This window comes from Heptranchias perlo, chromosome 6 (assembly GCF_035084215.1).
Source record: "Heptranchias perlo isolate sHepPer1 chromosome 6, sHepPer1.hap1, whole genome shotgun sequence".
NCBI classification, from domain to species: domain Eukaryota; kingdom Metazoa; phylum Chordata; class Chondrichthyes; order Hexanchiformes; family Hexanchidae; genus Heptranchias; species Heptranchias perlo.
This window is the reverse complement of record NC_090330.1, coordinates 104,679,701-104,698,027: the sequence shown is the minus strand read 5'-3', so window position 1 is coordinate 104,698,027 and position 18,327 is coordinate 104,679,701. Positions and strand designations below refer to the sequence as shown.

General features: G+C 41.5%; 1 protein-coding gene across 3 annotated transcripts in view; it reads right to left on the bottom strand.

Moving 5' to 3' along the window:
* The window catches only part of LOC137323115 (protocadherin-9), a 549,237-nt gene extending 533,697 nt beyond the window's left edge, over window positions 1-15,540 (bottom strand). The window contains exons 1-2 of one of the 3 annotated variants that reach the window (XM_067986556.1): window positions 11,774-15,540; window positions 6,348-7,625 (exon numbers count right to left, since the gene is read on the bottom strand). In XM_067986556.1, coding sequence (XP_067842657.1) covers window positions 7,575-7,625; window positions 11,774-14,803 — 3,081 coding nt within the window. In that variant the 5' untranslated portion in view covers window positions 14,804-15,540 and the 3' untranslated portion in view covers window positions 6,348-7,574. Of the gene's footprint in view, window positions 1-6,347; window positions 7,626-11,773 lie in introns of those variants that run through there. The other 2 variants (XM_067986555.1, XM_067986554.1) reach the window with 2 other exon arrangements.
* Window positions 15,541-18,327: the final 2,787 nt, after the last annotated feature.

Sequence of the window (18,327 nt, the reverse complement as noted above, 5' to 3'; positions counted from 1 at the left end):
GACTTCAGTACAAATCTACTTTACCCTAATGGGATGGAAATCTCTATCTACTGGTTGTGAGATACTGTCCTTAATTCAACATTAAATTGGCAGTGCTGCTCAGAGGCGACAGTGTGGCTGGTTTGGGAAATTGGAAAATGTCATCTTGGTACAGTTGGGATACTATTCTGAGGTTGGAGGCTTTGCTCTTTGATGTTGGAGGCATCTAATTGTGCTTTACCAGACTTGGGATTGCTTGATGTTGACGCTGGGTGTCTGAAATGAAGCTTGTTCCATTAACCAGCATTAACATCCCTCATCTGTATAAGGATAAAATTCATATTCCATATTCATTTCTGAGCCCTGGATTCAAATGTTATATTTTTCCATTTTTTTTACATATATATATACATACACACACATAAAAAAATAGTTGTTTTTCATCTCTACAATTTCTGCACGGCAACGTAGGACTTTAAATGAGCTGGACGGATAACAGCTCTCAACATCTTAAGTGACGTAACTATGTTATTAATCATAGCCGTAATGGGGGAGAAACTAAAGCATAAAGATATTTTGTGAGTAGAAGCAAAACTCAAGTCAACTAAGTGGTCCTGTTTCTACTGTGTCCAAAATTACCAAATTTGTTTGGTCTATTATCATTCAGTTACGCACATGCATGCACACACATGCACAGTTTCAACACGGAGCTCTCATAGGCCACACTAAAATAAAAAAAAATCTAATTTGTGTTTGTATTGATCTCTTTGCCCCACCACCCCCAATAAAACCAAAAGGTAATCACTAATTAGTAGTTGATATAATTACAACAGCGCAACGGGGACAGGGTTAGATTTCAGTAATGAATGCGCCTGTTCAAAGTTCATCGTTTTTACAACAGGGATTTAGATGGCAAGGATAAGTGAATAAAAACTCCTGTGAAAATGGGATAAACTAAATTGTAATAATATATTAAAGCTTTTTGCAGACAACACAACAACTTGAATTTATATAGCGCCTTTAACGTAGTAAAACCTCCCAAGGCACTCCATGGGAGCCTTACCAGGCACAATTTGACACCAAGCCACGTAAGGAGATGTAAGGAGATAGGTGGATTTTAAAGAGCGTTCAGGGAGGGAATTCCAGTGCTCGGAGCCTAGACAGCCAATGGTGGGGCGAATGAAATCGGGGATGCACAAGAGGCCAGAGTCGGAGGAAGGCAGAGATCTCAGAGGGTTGTTGGGTTGGAGAAGGTTACAGAGATAGGAAGGGATGAGGCCATGGGCCTAGTACAGAACATTTCAGCATTTACTGTAAGGATACCCATTTCCTTGCCACACAAATGAGCAGCACGTTTACCAGCGCTGACTAGTCCTCAGGAGCTGTAAAGATGTCTGAAGAGGACAGAACATGAAATGTCCAGGCTAAGTTAAGTATGAGAGTGACACTAGATGGTTACTGAAAGGATCAATTTTGGAAGTCAAAAGATAGCTTTTTTTCCCCCTGTTTTACACCCATCTCTATTAACAAAAGCTTGTGTTTAGGTTTATATGTGGGAGTAATGAGTTCATACTTGTGTTCTAGAAAACTTAATTCAGGAGTAGAGAAGATTAATTATGTTGGTCTGGTTTATAAAGATTTCCCAACAAGAGCATTAGTTCTCTGAATTCTTGTCCACCTTTACACTATCTGTATATTGACAGAAGTTTTACTGTGGAATGCAAATGTGTAACAGCCATCAATTCATTAGAAATTTTCTGTGACCATTGAGCAGCACACTCTCTGCACCTACCATTGATCAGCTCCATAACTCATTTCTTTTTGGTTGCGGTTTGTAATTCAGAGGAACCATTTTGACCCTTGTTTTCTGGTTTTCCTTTAACCGGGGAGCACCTGAATGCAGGTCCAGTAGGACTGTCCCCTGCCCACCCTGTTAATAAATGATCATATTCTAAAAACAGAGCAAGGGGGCAGTGGTCAGATCTTTGTATCAATTGTTAACTGATAATAGATATACTAAAGGTGTGTTGATGGATTATAACAGAAAGGACCAGACTGCAAATGTCTTGGCTTTTTCAGAAGCACACTGAAAGCAAATATCCTTGACTCTCAAAGCCTGCTTAAACACTGAATTTACGTCAGATGCACTGGTTCAAATGGTAACTTCTCCCTGAAGCAAATTACAGACTGACCTAAGCATGGAGAGTGGGCGAAAACATTAGGGCTTTATACCACCTGTTTACATGATTACACATAAAAGGGATGGTGCAGCCCATCTTAGCTTATCCATCCGGATCTGTTTTCAAGGGGCTGAATTTCCACGGGGGCCTTTGTCCTCGTGCTCCGTAACTCTGGTGGAAGGTGTCCCAGAATCCTCAGAAAAATGGTGGAAACCCTGGTCAAGTGGGAGAAACCCCTGGGGAAATTCACCCGAGTCCCTAGTATTGTAGTATAAGGCAAAGTTTACTGTAATGAAGTTGCAACTTTATTATTGTCACGTTAGTGTTTGTTTCAACATCTCAGCGTGTGAACTGAAAACTTGGGGAAAAAACTGGCTGGCCTAGAGAATTCCCTACACCTACTGCCCATCCAAGATTACTTTGTGGTTTGTACTGTGTGCCTTAATTCGCCACAGATGATTTATACTGTGTACTTTAATTCACAACACACAGTTTATACTATTTATTATGCTTTTGTTACCACAGACTCGACTATTCTAATGCTATCCTGGCCGGCCTCCCATCTTCCACCCTCCGTAAACTTGAGCTCAACCAAACCTCTGCTCCCCGTATCCTAATTCTCACCAAGTCCCATTCACCCATCACTCCTGCGCTCACTGACCTACATTGGCTCCCGGTCCAGCAAGGCCTCGATTTTAAAATTCTCATCCTTGTGTTCAAATCCCTTCATGGCTTCACCCCTCCCTATCTCTGTAACCTCCTTCAGCCCTACAACCCTCCAAGAACGCTGCGTTCCTCCAATTCTGGCCTCTTGTGCATCCCTGATTTGCTTCACCCCTCCATTGGCAGCTATGCCTTCAGATGTCTAGACCCTCCCTAAACCTCTCAGCTTCTCTCTCCTCCTTTAAGATGTTCCTTAAAACCTATGTCTTTGACTAAGCTTTTGGTCACCTGTCTGAATATCTCCTTATGTGGCTTGGTGTCAAATTTTGGCTGTTTATGCTCCTATGACGTGCCTTAAGACATTTTACTATGTTAAAGGCTGTATATAAATGAAAGTAGTAGTTGTTGTTATTTTCCTTAATTCACTATGTGATTTAGATTGCGTATTTTAATTCACTAGACACCATTTACACCGTGAATAATTCACTGCACCGTGAATAATTCACTGCACGCAATTTGCACCATACATTTTAATTCATTACACACGGTCTACACCATGTATTATAATTCACTGCATGTGGTTTACTCCATGTATTTTAATTCACTACATGTGGTTGCACCATGCATTTTAATTAAGGACACATGGTTTGGACCGTGCATTTTAATTAAGGCCACAACGTTTACAGCAGGCATTTTAATTCACTACATGCAGTTTACACCGTGCATTCAATTCACTACATACGGTTTACACCATGCCTTTTAATTCAGGACAGCTGAAAATCTGGCAGAAAAACCAAATTAGCAGCTGTCATGCAACCGGGATATCAGAGGCACCCAAATGCTAATTCTGTCAGGGCTGCACGGACGTCTGGAACTAGTCAAGTGAACTGAAGCAGCGTAACAAATTTCTGGACTTGAAAGAGGGCAGAGTACGACATATTGCTTGTGCTGGTTGGTAATTAAAAGGATACTAAAACTGGCTAGTGAGAGACACTCAGCTTAAAGTCAAGCTAATGAATGAGGAGGTGTTTGCACAAGAGTTGTGATCAGCTGTTGATGCCTGCATGATACAAAACTCCTATCAACTGCCCACTGGGTCACACGTCTGCTCTGTATCTGTGCTCTGCCATTCCTCACAGGGGGGACAGATGAGCTGCTGGGCCATGAAATAATGAAACTCTAATGAGCTTGCCCTGCTGACGACAAAAGTACTACAAGACAGACAAAAGTTAGCAGACATCATGGGAATGAGCTGCTAGATGCCCACTAAGCCCCATCTCCTGTGTTGCAATTTCCTTTGTAATCACAACTCTTCCGCTGGCCAAATGGATCTTTATAAACAGTGCCCGCCTGTGCCTTCTGTTTCTCGTATATTCCCAAATGTACCGTCAGAGAGATCTCATTGCTTTGTTGTGCTTTCCATATAACAGCGCAAACAAAAACCACAGAGGAGGGACTCTGACATGTTATCCCCATCTCTTATACCTAACCTCTGCTGTAAAATAAAATCAGAATTGAACAATTTTCCCTTTATCCAATCTTGTTAATAAAAATTATTTTCTTTTTTATCCTCTGGTTAATATGAAAAGTATTTGGAGTGATTCATACAGGAGACAGATAATAGAAGCTCACATTGTAATGAGATACTGATCTATTTTTAACTATGACAACACTGTAAGCAGTCCATAGAGTTGTGATGGAACAGCTTAGATGGAGATCAAGTATCTGTTTCAAATTATGGTTTTCCCAAAGAAATGTATACCTTAATTGTTTCCATTTTAGTCCCGAGAAGCAGATACAAGTGATCTTGTCTTTAAACCATAAAGGCAGATGAATTGCAAAATAATAGCTTACTGAACAGGGGTCCACCAAGGGTCAAAAATACCTTACCCGTAACCAAGGAGTTCTGATTTGCCCGTATGTGCTAATGAAGGGCCTAACGCCCATTTAGAAGCCTTCGCGGACATGGGACTGCCTTGAGCAGAGCAGGCAGATTCACGTAGAGCCAAAAGGCCCATTCTACAGCACATCTCATGACCACGATCGCCCCCCCTCCCCCACTCTAGTTGTCCTCCCCCTCCCAAGATGCAAAACATACAATAAATAAATTTACGAATGATTTTCCTGTAGTGTATTGGTAAGATATGCTAAATAAGTCTACTGACAACACTGCTGTACAATTCCAGAGCAATTAAGGCATGCAAGATCTACACTTACTGCTTTACCAAATGTTAATTATAAAGCGTATTTTCATTTGACTGTAATGGTGATAAAGTACAGTAGTCCAACATTGTACTATTAATGAGCTAGCTGGTGTACAGTTAAGTCTTGAAAAATGAATAATTATTTTGCCAATATTATGTTGGGATCAGGATTACACTTGGCTAAGAATGTTTAGAAACTGTGGACAAAAATAGCCAATTTACATTTTGTTGTAGTAAATCCTAGTTCATTCAGCAACTCAATCTAAAGAAGGATAGCCAAAAACACCGTAAAATGCCCTGAATTCTACAGCTGTCTCCAAGTAAATTGGTTGAATTGACTACAGTTTTTTTTTAAAATTGATTTGAACAACTTCTGGGTTACTAGTCAAGAATCATAAGCACCTCCCTGCCGTACCCCATTTAGCACAAGGAGTATTAAAAATTAGACAATTGGGTAACTTGTTAGTTTGGAATTGGATCGTGTATAGAAGTGTCATGCTTGTATTGAGCACTCTAAATAGGAGGGTACAGAAAGTGGTTTGGCACCTTTCTATGCTTGTGTGGGGGAGGCAACTGCAGTTGAGATGTGGCTAAAATAATTTCCAATTTACTAATTTTATGACCAGCAATGAAAATGAAAAAAAAAACAGCTGTATCCCTCCAACCAATGTGCTCCATTTTTCTTTACTGTTGAGAGTATTAGCTACCCTCCCTACCCATTAAATTTTACTGCTAGTCTTCAGCAATTCCCTCCTGCCATAGACATGACAGATGCAGTTCCATAAAATTAGATCCCAAATGAATTTAATTTCCATTGTATTTATATAACACCTTCAATGGCAGTTGGTTCCTGATGCTTGATCTTCCAACACAGTAGAAAGCACAGGAACACCAACCAGGCCATTTTTTGTTTGTTTATTTTTGCACAAGGCAGTGTCATTTTTTTGATATCTGGAAGCCAATGATAAGTGTTAGTGATTTATTGAACTGACCAGATTTAACTGTTAAGCTGTGACAAGGCAAGCAATGTGAGGTGCAGAAAATGTACAGCTCTTATCATAAAACAACTGAAGAACTAGCAGGCCACAAACTTAATACTTGCTTATGGAGTCTGAGCAACTGTGCTAAGATTGACGAGAATATGTATTGGAGTGAAAAGTAGAAAAACATGACATTATTAATGTCCCTGATAACCAAAAATTAAAAACAAAACAAAAAACACTATAGGCACAGGCAACAGAAATAAATGAATGAACATCAACAAAAAACAACATACACAAAATTATAAATTAAGACAATGGTATAAAATAAATTTAATCAGGCTATACTTTATTTAGTACAGAAATCTGCAACCACAATATGCGCATACAGTTTTAAATATAATGGTAAAAACAGTGATAAAATAAATACAAGTGTATAATAATTGGATATATTTAAATGTACAGTGATTCAAGCCAATGTCTCTGTAAATACTGTATAATAATATTTATAAATTCACCCTTTCTAACACTGACATGACTATCTGACCCTTCACAGCGACTCCCAAAAGACCAGTCCTTTCAGATGCAGTAAAATGTGTGGTATCTGGTTACTGATTACTGATAAGCACTTCTGGAAAATCTTTTCCAGCCACTCAATCCGGCACAGTTTAGGGGAAAGAGTAGCTCAAAATACCCAAGAGCAAGGATTGGCGGCCAGTTTCAGTTCTCTGCCGTTCGAACAGGGCTGAGGAGAAGCAGCTCGTGTCTTCTCTTTAGATATACTTCTGTTGAGCTCCATTAATGCTTTCAACTCTTCCCCAGTCCTATGGGTCTGTTAGGACGTAATCCCTGATTAATATGATTTAGCGAACTCCCTTGCTCTGAGATGAGCAGATTTAAAGGAAAAAGTCTGTGTTTCCTTGGTGTTTCAATCTTATGTTTGCAGGAACAACAGTTTAACACTCTGCCCTTAATGTTTTAGCAAAAGCTGCATTTAAAAAAAATCTTTTGCAAATCCGTTGGGTGATTTTACTCCAACATATGTAGGAACACATCCAACTGTGGAACGTAAATGAATATTTGGAGTATTCATACATAGCATTTTACTGCATTCACTAAGGCCATGGCAATATTGATACAGTTCTGCAATGATGCTACAGGTGAAGCTGCTTCAAGAGAAACATCTTGGTAGAAGACTGAAATAATTCCAGTTCCCACATCATTTCTCCTGACAAAAGCCCATCGGTATTGATTTAAACACGGCAGACATCAATCGTTGTCTCAAGGACGTCCCCTATAAAGAGATGACCCAATTAACCACGTCCCACAAGCTTAAACGTGAGCAGCTGTTCCCTTTATCGCATTCGCTGGAAAAAAAATCCCTGTTTACAGAGCAGCATTCCAATTACAGTAAAAGCCGAGCCATGAGCACTATTCTTATGTATATCTTTTCAACATATTGGTCATGAGTTTCTCCGACAATTAAGTGTGCACTTGGTGAATTTCAGAGCGTGCAAGCGTTGGTTGAGAGCCATCTTAACCCTTTTGAGAACTGACTTTGCTCAGTTTTAACCATAATAAGTTTCCATCTCATACTTTTGGGAATACTGTGCGGGATTCTGCAAAAAAATAGAGCCCAATATTACTCTAATTATAGATCACTTGGAAATAACTTGTCATTTCACAAAAAAAAAACAACCCTCACCTGACTTTGATTTCCACCTTCATTTTTACTTAGAGAAGCAGAAATTCCAAATCTAGCCCCACCCAAACATTCTCCATCTGCTGTGTGTGCCTGATTTAACCAAGCTAGGAGTACGAGTTTTACCTGGCTGGGAACTATGATGAGAATGCTTTGGAATTGTGAAATTTTATTTTCTACTAACTTACCTTACAAAACCAATCAACGTCTACACCTCTGCAAATGACATATTAAGGCAGCTGCCGAGGCACCAGGTCTAAAGAACCTCGCCAAGAAAGAATGACTGGTGAGATGACTTAAAACACCGTTGAATTAGGACTAATTGGCTATCACAGCATTGCAAAAGCTTCAGCCCACCGTTTTGCTTCTGCTCAAATATTCTAGGTAATTCGCCTCTTACAGCAACTGTCACTGGTGTGGCAACACCGGTGATATATAAATTATGTTAACTATTTGCCGATGGAATGCAAGTCCATTTCATTTTTCATTCCATGCAGCAAAAAAGATGTGAAAGCGAAACACCACAATTCCTTAGCAGATGTTATTTCACATTTGAGCCAACTTAAAATTGATTTGAGTTTTGCATTTAAAAGAACTTACTTCAGACGCGCTTCTTAAAGTACCCTGAACTGGAGATCACTGGCTCACAATAATATATTTCAGTCTACGGTTTTATCAGCCACATAAAAAGCTGCTAACGCGGGGAATCGGAACATCAAACAGTCTGTGACCGTGGAAAGCAATCTTAAATCGGTTCCCGTTTCATTTGCTCAGTTCACTACATTAACCTGTGCTGCATTTTTATTTATCCATCAGCTAACCTGTAAGCACTTCACCAGATACATTCACAAACGAACCCAAAACCGACCCTTTAAACATGCAGATGTCAAACTAACGCTAGGAACCGATTAGCTTTCTGCAAGAGTCCAGCATAAAGTCTACTCTTAATTAAAAGTTACTTAATTCAAATTACCTATGTTTTTCTAAAAAGCACTACATTGTTACAATGTTTAATTCAAATTATTGGATAACTCATAGAATTCGATATTTTTTTGGACTGCAAAAAACTTTGAATCATCAGAAGTAGACTGTATAACCCCCCCAAAAATGTAACTCACCCTATAATGAGTACCTGTTTCAGTTATAACACACTGAATTACGTTCATGAAATTACAGGAATGGAAAATTCTGATGTGTATTATTTTAGACTATGCTTCAAATAATACCACCATGAGCCTCACAGGGTTAAAATGACCTAAACTGTTGCATGAATTCACAGTATAATACCATACATGCATTCCACCCCTCCCCCAATATGCCCATAGATGCTAGCGCTTGTAGTATCATTCATGGCAAATTTAAGACAGAATGATATCGTTGATTATTGCTGTCTGCACTATAACTAAAATTTACTCATATTTTTACTTTAAACACTGCAATAAAATACCTGGGAATGAAAAGGCATTGTCTGCATTAGCACTCCTCGCATATCATCATATTGGTCAGTCAAAGATTCTACAAAGGTACTGACCAGCTTAGGGATGCTAAGTGAGTTACTACCTAAGCTGCCAATTTTCTTTAATACTAATGTACAATCTAATAATATAACTAATGCTGTACTTACAAAGTTGTGTCCTGTTCCGCTTCATATACAATTGATTTTAAGTGCATGACTTTAAGCAGCTTCTCGTAAACCAAATCTCATTTTATAAAACATGTCATGAAGATGAGATAGTATTTGTATTTTTAAATGGAAGATTAACATGCCTCTTGTTTTCAAGTTGCAGTCACCACATTCTCAATACTATTGCCTCCAGTCAGAGAGCATGCAGCACTACAATATCCTAACATAGAGGCCATGTGTAGACTTTCAGTAGTAGTAGTATGGGAATAAATAGCAATTTCATGCACACAGTAAAATATTTTCAAAACCCAAGCACATTACAAACTGATGTTTTTTTTTGACAAAGTCAGCTACTTTAGTTACATACTTCAAAACTTCACACTAGTTTTCAAAACGCAGCAGAAGTCTGTGCTAAATATCCAGAAATCTTTCGGTTAAGGCCAAATAACTGGAATTGCTGGACCTCAATGACACAACTGAAAAATCTCTGTTCTGACTTCCATTTTGCATTAAGAAAACCTAACTTTTGTCAAAGCAAAATCTGAATTTTCACCAAGGAAAAATAAATGTTTCAATATTAGAAGGAAGTCTGTGGCCACATGGCCATTTTGTCAGAGAAAGTCTTTACTGAGAGATGTATGCACACACACTCACTTTTTTAGCCTAATCGCAATCTAGCCTTTTTTCTCTCAAATGTTATGCCTATATAGAGTCATAGAGTTATACAGCACGGATAGAGGCCCTTCGGCCCATCGTGTCCGCGCCGGCCATCAGCCCTGTCTACTCTAATCCCATATTCCAGCATTTGGTCCGTAGCCTTGTATGCTATGGCATTTCAAGTGCTCATCCAAATGCTTCTTGAATGTTGTGAGGGTTCCTGCCTCCACAACCCTTTCAGGCAGTGAGTTCCAGACTCCAACCACCCTCTGGGTGAAAAAGTTCTCTCACAAATCCCCTCTAAACCTCCCGCCTTTTACCTTGAATCTATGTCCCCTTGTTATAGAACCCTCAACGAAGGGAAAAAGCTCCTTAGTATCCATCCTATCTGTGCCCCTCATAATTTTGTACACCTCAATCATGTCCCCCCTCAGCCTCCTCTGCTCCAAGGAAAACAAACCCAATCTTCCCAGTCTCTCTTCATAGCTGAAGCGCTCCAGCCCTGGTAACATCCTGGTGAATCTCCTCTGCACCCACTCCAAAGCGATCACATCCTTCCTGTAGTGTGGCGACCAGAACTGCACACAGTACCCCAGCTGTGGCCTAACCAGTGGCCTAACCTATACTATGTGATTATGTCACAACAGAACAGAAACTGAACATTCAAAATTATTAATATTTTAGCTGTAGGTAATAAGAATATTCAGTGTGATTGGCCATATCTTATAAATAGTTACTGCTTAAAGATGATCAATCATTGGTACATGGTAATAGCATTATATTGGGACCATAATCAGACCTTGAATATATTGCAAACTATTGCTTTTTAAATTCATTTAGAAAATCAATTTTTAATATCTTTTCAATCTTGAATATTTCAAATCAAATATATGTAGACAAAATAATATGCAGAAAGGCATGGAAAACACAACACTACTTTCTTTATGTAAGGGAAATATCTCAAACAACAAATGAGATAAAGTTTTGGTACACTCTAAATTGTATTCATAATCAACCAGAAGCATGGTATAATCCAAAAATAGTTGCAATATATAGAGATGAAATAATTCAGAGTTTCAAATGTTATCCTAAAGTCTAGCTTAACAAAAACTTTTAGTACTGTACTCGTAACTCAGAATAACAGGAAAAATAGTTAGATGTGGTTCTCTAGATGAGAAGCATTTATCTGTAATGCCTCACCTCATGCACTCAAGGTTATTGTTTGTTAGGCGAGTATGTATAGTAATAATATAAACCATACCATTCCAAAGTTCATCACAAAACTACAGTTGTAAAATAGGACATCTGCAAATAACAATCAAACTACAACTATCTGGTGCTTTCCAGTATAATCATCAGTAAGCAACAGCCTCTCCCTTCACCTTCCCCCACTATATAGACTGCAGTTATCACCATGCCACTAATAACCAGAAAGTGCTCTAGTGCCATCTATAGGCTATACTGCTTTTCTAATTGTTTAGATACAATCAAATAATTTGAAGCCAGCTGCACTTAAATCTTTATTAGTGGGAAATTAATAGGCCCAGGCAAACAAACAGTTTGCATGGAAAAAAAATAACTTTGTTGGTTTCTACTGATTCTACAGTTTTGACACACGTGACAATTCACTTCAGTAACTTTAGAACAGAAAAGTTTAATTTGCAATGGAATCATTTCTATAGATTTCTGCAGGCAATTGCCAAGGCTGTATTTTGCCCTTGTTTGTGCTGGGGAATTGTGAATTTGAATGAGGTACTGATAGACCAGTAAAAGCTCTCGGTTACCTGTCTGGCGTGCAATGGACCCTTTGTCTTGAAGCCTCCTTGGGAGCTACACTCTGAGGCACTGAAGTGGTCTGAACTAGTTGAAGAGCGCTTAGACAGGGTGTCACAACCCCCAACGAAGGTGTTGTCCAAAGGGAGCTCCTGAATCACGTGATGCTTTTTCGCAGAAATGGGAGTATCTGGCTTTAGATGAAAAGAGGGCTGCGGAGAGCCAGATTTGTAATGCCTTGCGAGGTCTGGGCTGTTGGGCTTAAAGGTAGTTGGTGGTGCAGTGCCCCAGTCAAACCGTCCTATAGTCTGCTCCTCCAGCTCAGCTGGAAGGGTAATGGTCCCATTGATAGGTTCGTGGGCAGGATCATCAGGTTTCGATTCCTCGATTGTGACAAAGTTTAGAAGAGAACTCTTTGGAGACTTTCTTTTCTTCCTTTTCTTCTTTTTGTTCTGCTTGCTCTCCTGATTTGGAGACATCCATTCAGCGCCCTGCTTGTTCCTCTGTGTGGCTTTGAACCTCGATGATTGCCGGCACCGTACCAGTACAGTAACAAAGATGACCACAATCACAACCATAGCCCCCGCCACTATAGCAATCATTATAGTAAGGTAGTCCTCATTTTGCCAGGGCTGGGTGTTATCTCCAATGTTCTTATCTAGGGGAGTCTCCATAGTCCTTCGTATTAGTTCGTAAATGTAACTAGCATTGCTTACAGTGTCATTTACATACAAGTAGACAAGAACAAGGGTGTGCAAGGGTTTAGGGTAGCCTAAATCGCTGATGTTTACCACCAAACGATGCAAGCCCTGGTCTGCAACAGTTGGTTTCTCCTCCAGAGTAATATTACCAGTCACAGGATCAATTCTAAACAAGCCCTTGTTATTTCCGCTGACAATGGTGTACTTGAGTTCTGCATTCATCCCTGTGTCAACATCCACTGCAAACACTTCTGCCACCACTGAACCAGGGATAGCAGCAAGAGGTACTAGTTTGAATGAAGAGTTTGAGGGTGGGTAGATTACAACGGGACTGTTATCATTGACATCTATGACATTGATCGTGACTTTGGCGATGGAGGTGCGGGCTGGTCTCCCCCTGTCTACAGCTTTGACTTCAAAGGTGTAGGAACTTTGCAGCTCTCTGTCGAATGAAACATTGGACCTTATAACTCCACTCAGCGGGTCCAAAATAAAATTATCATTGTCGCCAACAACAGACGCCATCACCTCCGCGTTCTCCCCCGCATCGGTGTCGGTCACTGTAATCACTCCCACCGTGCTGTACTTTGGTAAATTCTCAGACACAAAAAACTGAAAGTGGTTGTGGGTAAATTTGGGATTATTGTCATTCTCGTCCAGCACTGTGACGATCACAGCCGCTTGGCTCTGAAGCGGAGGATTCCCACTGTCTCTGGCCGTCACGGTGAAAATGTATCGCTCCTGCTCCTCCCTGTCAAACACCCTCGAAGCAGACAAGACCCCGGTCTTGCGGTCCAAGTCGAAGAACGAAGCATTAGGCCCAAGCTGGTAAACGATCTCGGCGTTCTTGCCATTGTCATCATCGGTGGCGCTGATGGTGGTCAGGTACAGACCCCGGTGGTTGTTTTCAGGGACTGACAGTTCAATGACAGGCTGACTAAACACCGGGGGGTTGTCATTCTCATCTTCCAGCTTAACTTTCACCAGAGCAGTTTGATTCAAGCTGGTCTTGCCAGAGTCAGAGGCAACAATCCTGAAGCTATACTCTTTAGTGCTCTCATAGTCCAAGAGGGCAGAGGTTTCCAGCAGGTACTGGTTGTCATACACCGCTTTCAGATGAAAAGGCACTTCGTTCTCAATGTAACAGACCACTTTCCCGTTCACATCAGTGTCCTTATCTGAAACAGTGATCAATGCTATTTTTGTATTGACAGGATCTTTCTCTGACAGGTACACTGTACCATTGATGGGGCTGATGATGTAGCGAATGTCAATGGTAGGTGGGTTATCGTTGACATCGGTAACATTAATGGTGACAGTGGCTCTAGCAGGAGTGGAGCTGCCATCGGTGGCCAACACTGTCATTTTGTGGATCGCTGTTTCCTCGCGGTCTAAAGGTCTCTGGACAGTAATGAGACCCACGGTGTTATTTAAAGCAAAATGACTGCGGACAGTTGGGGACACCTGAGGGCTAAAGAGGTAACGGATCTCAGCGTTGGAGCCAACATCAGCGTCGGTGGCGTGGAGCTGGATGACCGAGGTGCCCACAGGAGCGTTTTCAGGGATGTGGACCTCAAGCTGGGTCTCTTTAAACACGGGTTTGTTATCATTCACATCACTTACCGTGATCTGCAGGATTGCGGTGCTGGATTTCTGCGGGCTCCCACCGTCCTGAACTTTGATCTTCATCACATACGTGTCCTTCTGCTCCCGGTCCAGGCTCTGCTGGATGATGAGCTGCGGCCACTTCTCTCCCTCGGGGGTCTCCACGATGTCCAAGCCGAAGATGTTCTGGCCGTTCAGCAGCTCGTAGTGCTGCACCCCGTTGGAGCCCGTGTCCGGGTCGGTGGCCGATGGGATGGGGAAGCGGCTGTTGAGCAGGGTGTTCTCGGGGATGGAAATGTTGATGACCGGCGAGCGGAACATGGGCGCGTTGTCGTTGACATCCCGCACGAATATCTTGATCTTGATGAGCCTGAAGTAGTCGTTGGGCAGGATGACCACCTCGATCTCGAAGAAGCACTCGCTGTCCGTGTAGGTGCCGGCGCAGAGTTTCTCTCGGTCCACCCTGCTGGAAGTGAAGATCTCGCCGGTGCTGCTGGACACTCGGAGCAGTGGGATCTCCCCAGCTTTGGACACCAGCCTGTAGATCAGGTTGGCGCTGGTACCCGTGGCTGCATTGAGGTGGGAGATGTTGAGATCCCTGGGGATGTTCCCGATTAGGATATTTTCAGGCAATTCCTCTTGGATTGTATACACCAATTCCTGGGCTAGAGCCGAATCCACCGTCAGGCAAGCGATCAGGCTGAAAAACAGGTAAAAATCCCGCAGGTCCATCATTCCACGAATACACAGAGAGATATAGTATCACTTCCGATTTTTAATTACCCGTTCCAGACTTTTTTTTTTCCTCCTTCTCTAATTGTGCATGAATGGGCGTTCGTAGAAGATAAATTCGATTTCTATCCTGTGAAACAAACAACCCCCGGATTCATCAGTACTGCAAATAAGTTTGCTTATTTCTTTTTTTTTTCCCGCGAAGATTTCTGCAGAGAGGACAGGCAGGCGGCCACTATATATACATATATATTTTTCTCTCTCTCTCCTTCCTCCCCTCGGTGCAGTATTTAGAATGCACAGTGCACAAAACTGCCGGAGGATGCATTCAGTTCGCAACCAAAAGAAGCTGTCTGCAGAATCTTCTCAGTGCGACTCGTCCGTATGAAAATAATCATTTATATATATTAAAAATCACAACAACCGAGAGGGCAGTAGCAGTAGTTTTCAATTATCCCACTATTGCGACAGTTTGCATTGCAACAGCAGAAGTTGCGCGTATATAGAATATACTACATCCAACTGCAGAATATTCGTGCTTTTCCAACCCTCTCTCTCTCTGCTTTAGATCCACAGTTTTCTTAATGCTGATTTTTTTTTCTCTCTCCTGCAGCAAATTGCAAATTCCAGATTTTTAAGATTACAGATGCAAATAACTAATAACGAGTTGCTTGCAGCAGGCAGAGGACTTTGGATCACCTCCTCTCCTCTGTTCCCTGTCCCCCCTCTCTCTCTCTCTCTCTCACGTCTCTCCACTGAATCTTCGCCCTAACTCTCAATCAGCCCAAGTGAGTGGAGCCCTCCTGATCCCGCCCCCCCCCCCGGGCCCCGGCGCGCATTGGCTGCTCGCTGCCCGTCAGCGGGACCTGCTGGGGGGACTGCGAAGCCGCCCATTGGACCGAGGAGCCGTCAATCAAGCGCGGCCTTGAAAGTTGTGCAGAATTCCTAATCAGCTGCATGGCTTACGTCATCCACCGACAGCGGCTGATCCGTGGCAAGCAGGAGCATTGAGAGGCATCCTGTGAGCTGCACTGGGTGCCATGGTCAGCTCCAGAAGTGTTCTTCATTATATAGAAACACAATGCATAGAGAGAGAGAGAGAGAGAGAAATTACTGGAGACCCAAAACTTGTCACCATAAATATAAGACAGTCACTAATAAAGAACTCAGTAGCAACTTCTTCACCCAGAAAGTGGTGAGAATGTGAAATTTGCTATCACATGGAGTAGTTTGAGGTGAATAGCAAAGATGCATTAAAGGGGAAAGCTAGATAAACACACGAGGGGAGGGGAGGGGAGGGGGAAGGAATTGGAAGGATATGTTGATGGAGTTGGATGAAGTAGGGAGGCTCCTGTGCAGCATAAACCAGTTGGGCCGAATGGCCTTGTTTACGCGCTGTACATTTTATGTAATCTGTATGTTGCACTGTTTCACCAATTAACTGGCAGCCCAAGTGAAAAGTAACATCTGAATATCAGACTTCAGTGATCGAGGTGCGAATTCGCACTTGGACTCAACCTAATGATCAGACGGTCCCTTGTAAGGGACCCTCTTGTACCCACACATCTTCAGTAAAGAATCCGGAGGTTTCTTTCAAGTTACTAAGAGCACAAAATGTAAATGTTTGCTGAACAAATTAAAATGCAGTTAGTTTATTGCAAGTAACACATGAAAACAAATTACTTTCTGGATTCGTGTGGATACCCGAAGCCCTTGGATGAGGGAGCGGTAGTCCTTCACTGGAAGGGAAAGAACATTCACTTAACTGAATAATTCCCATCAACTCTGTACAGGTGCCCCGAGTCAGTGATTTATCGCTCGAAAGCACACGGAGAATCATGACCCAAGTCTGCTCGACTCCCAACACAATTCCGTCGGATTCAGATTTCCCTCCCTCCCCCGGTATATTTATGTTTTATTGTTACAGACCGCGTTTAGATCGAATAGTAAGGTTTGGTTTTTTTTTAAATTAAAAAAGTGGCTGCAATGCAACGCAGTGAGATACCGAGGAAAAGATGTTCGGATAGCTTTAAGTCCCATGAAAGAAGGGAATGCAGAACACACAAGTCAACACATACAATAAGCCAGACTTGCATTATCCACACCCAATACAATGACTTACCACCTGAATTACAAGCATGGGGTAACATTTTAACGTGTGTTAGAGATGGATGGACAGATAGACGACTTACAGCAATTTGCTTATCCTGAGTAAAGTTTGCAATTTAAAATCTGTAACGTTACTTCAGACTGCACATTCACACACTGTTCATTAGACGTGTTAAAGTTTTTTGAATTATGTTTTGGAAATTATATTTAAAAAATCGTCCCGTAAAAACTATTTTTCATTCAGGTTGGTGGTATTTTGATTAAATTGAGTGTGGTCCAACACACACACACGCTAAGATAGGAGCCTTAAGCGTTTTGTGCGATCATTTAAGATAACTTTATCAAGTCCTTTTAAAATATATAACTCCCTTGAGATTTTGTTTAAGGTCAAACTGTGTTGATCTACCAGAGATTGGCTTCATTCCGTACGGTACTAATAACTCCGTGGCTGTAATAATTACCAGCTACGCGCTTCAGTGAATCATCTAATCCTGTCTGTGGGGCACGTTTTCATTCATTATCCTTTGGCTTCGACCCCTAAATCCCCCCCTCCCTCCTCCTCATAGCAAAGAAAGAGAAAGAGAGAGAGAGAGACTCCTACCTGAGCTATCTGGTGCCGGGACCTGTCTAGACAGAGACAAATTATCACAAACCACTAACATCCTGTCCAATATATCGGACACACGACACGGAGCAAACAAGGAATTCAGGGGGAAATCAAAGGGTGCTCACAGCAGCGTCAAAACATTGGATTTGAAATAACGCCACACCAGAGAGAGAGAGAGAGAGAAAAAGCAATTTGACATCAAAGTTCATCGCTTGTTGAATGTACAATGTTGCGGGAATTTTCTTGTTAGCGCAGCCAAACCTAACAACTCTAAATGAAAAATCAATCGTCTTAAAACAATGCACCCTCTCACACTGGAAAAGTGCTGCATGCTGATTTTTATTATTTGCTTATTATTTAGCCTTTTAAAATGACACAGGCGCTCACATTTTCGCGCGATAGAAAAATAAGGTCAGACATAAATAAGCACAATACAGCACAGCTTTATCTGGTTTAACAAATGAAATAAGTAAAGCAGGGCCCAAACATTTGTATCCGTTAATCAATTTCCTCACGTAGAGAGCTATTTCTTTCACATCAACCCTTTTATATACCCTTTCAAGAGTAATGCGGATATACAACCGGACATATTATCCCTTTAAAGAAGCCCAGAGGAATTTGCAAAAAAACTTTTAATACATTATGATTACTTTGTGCTGGGAAATGGCGAATATAATCGGCTCTGGAGATTATCTCAAACAAGGAAACTTGTGTCACTGCTTTAGTCAAGCCTGCCATCTAGAGGGGCTTTTGTTCAACAGCAACCTGGCCAAACGCAATCTTCACTTTCCGCTGTCCAGCTGCACGCCAA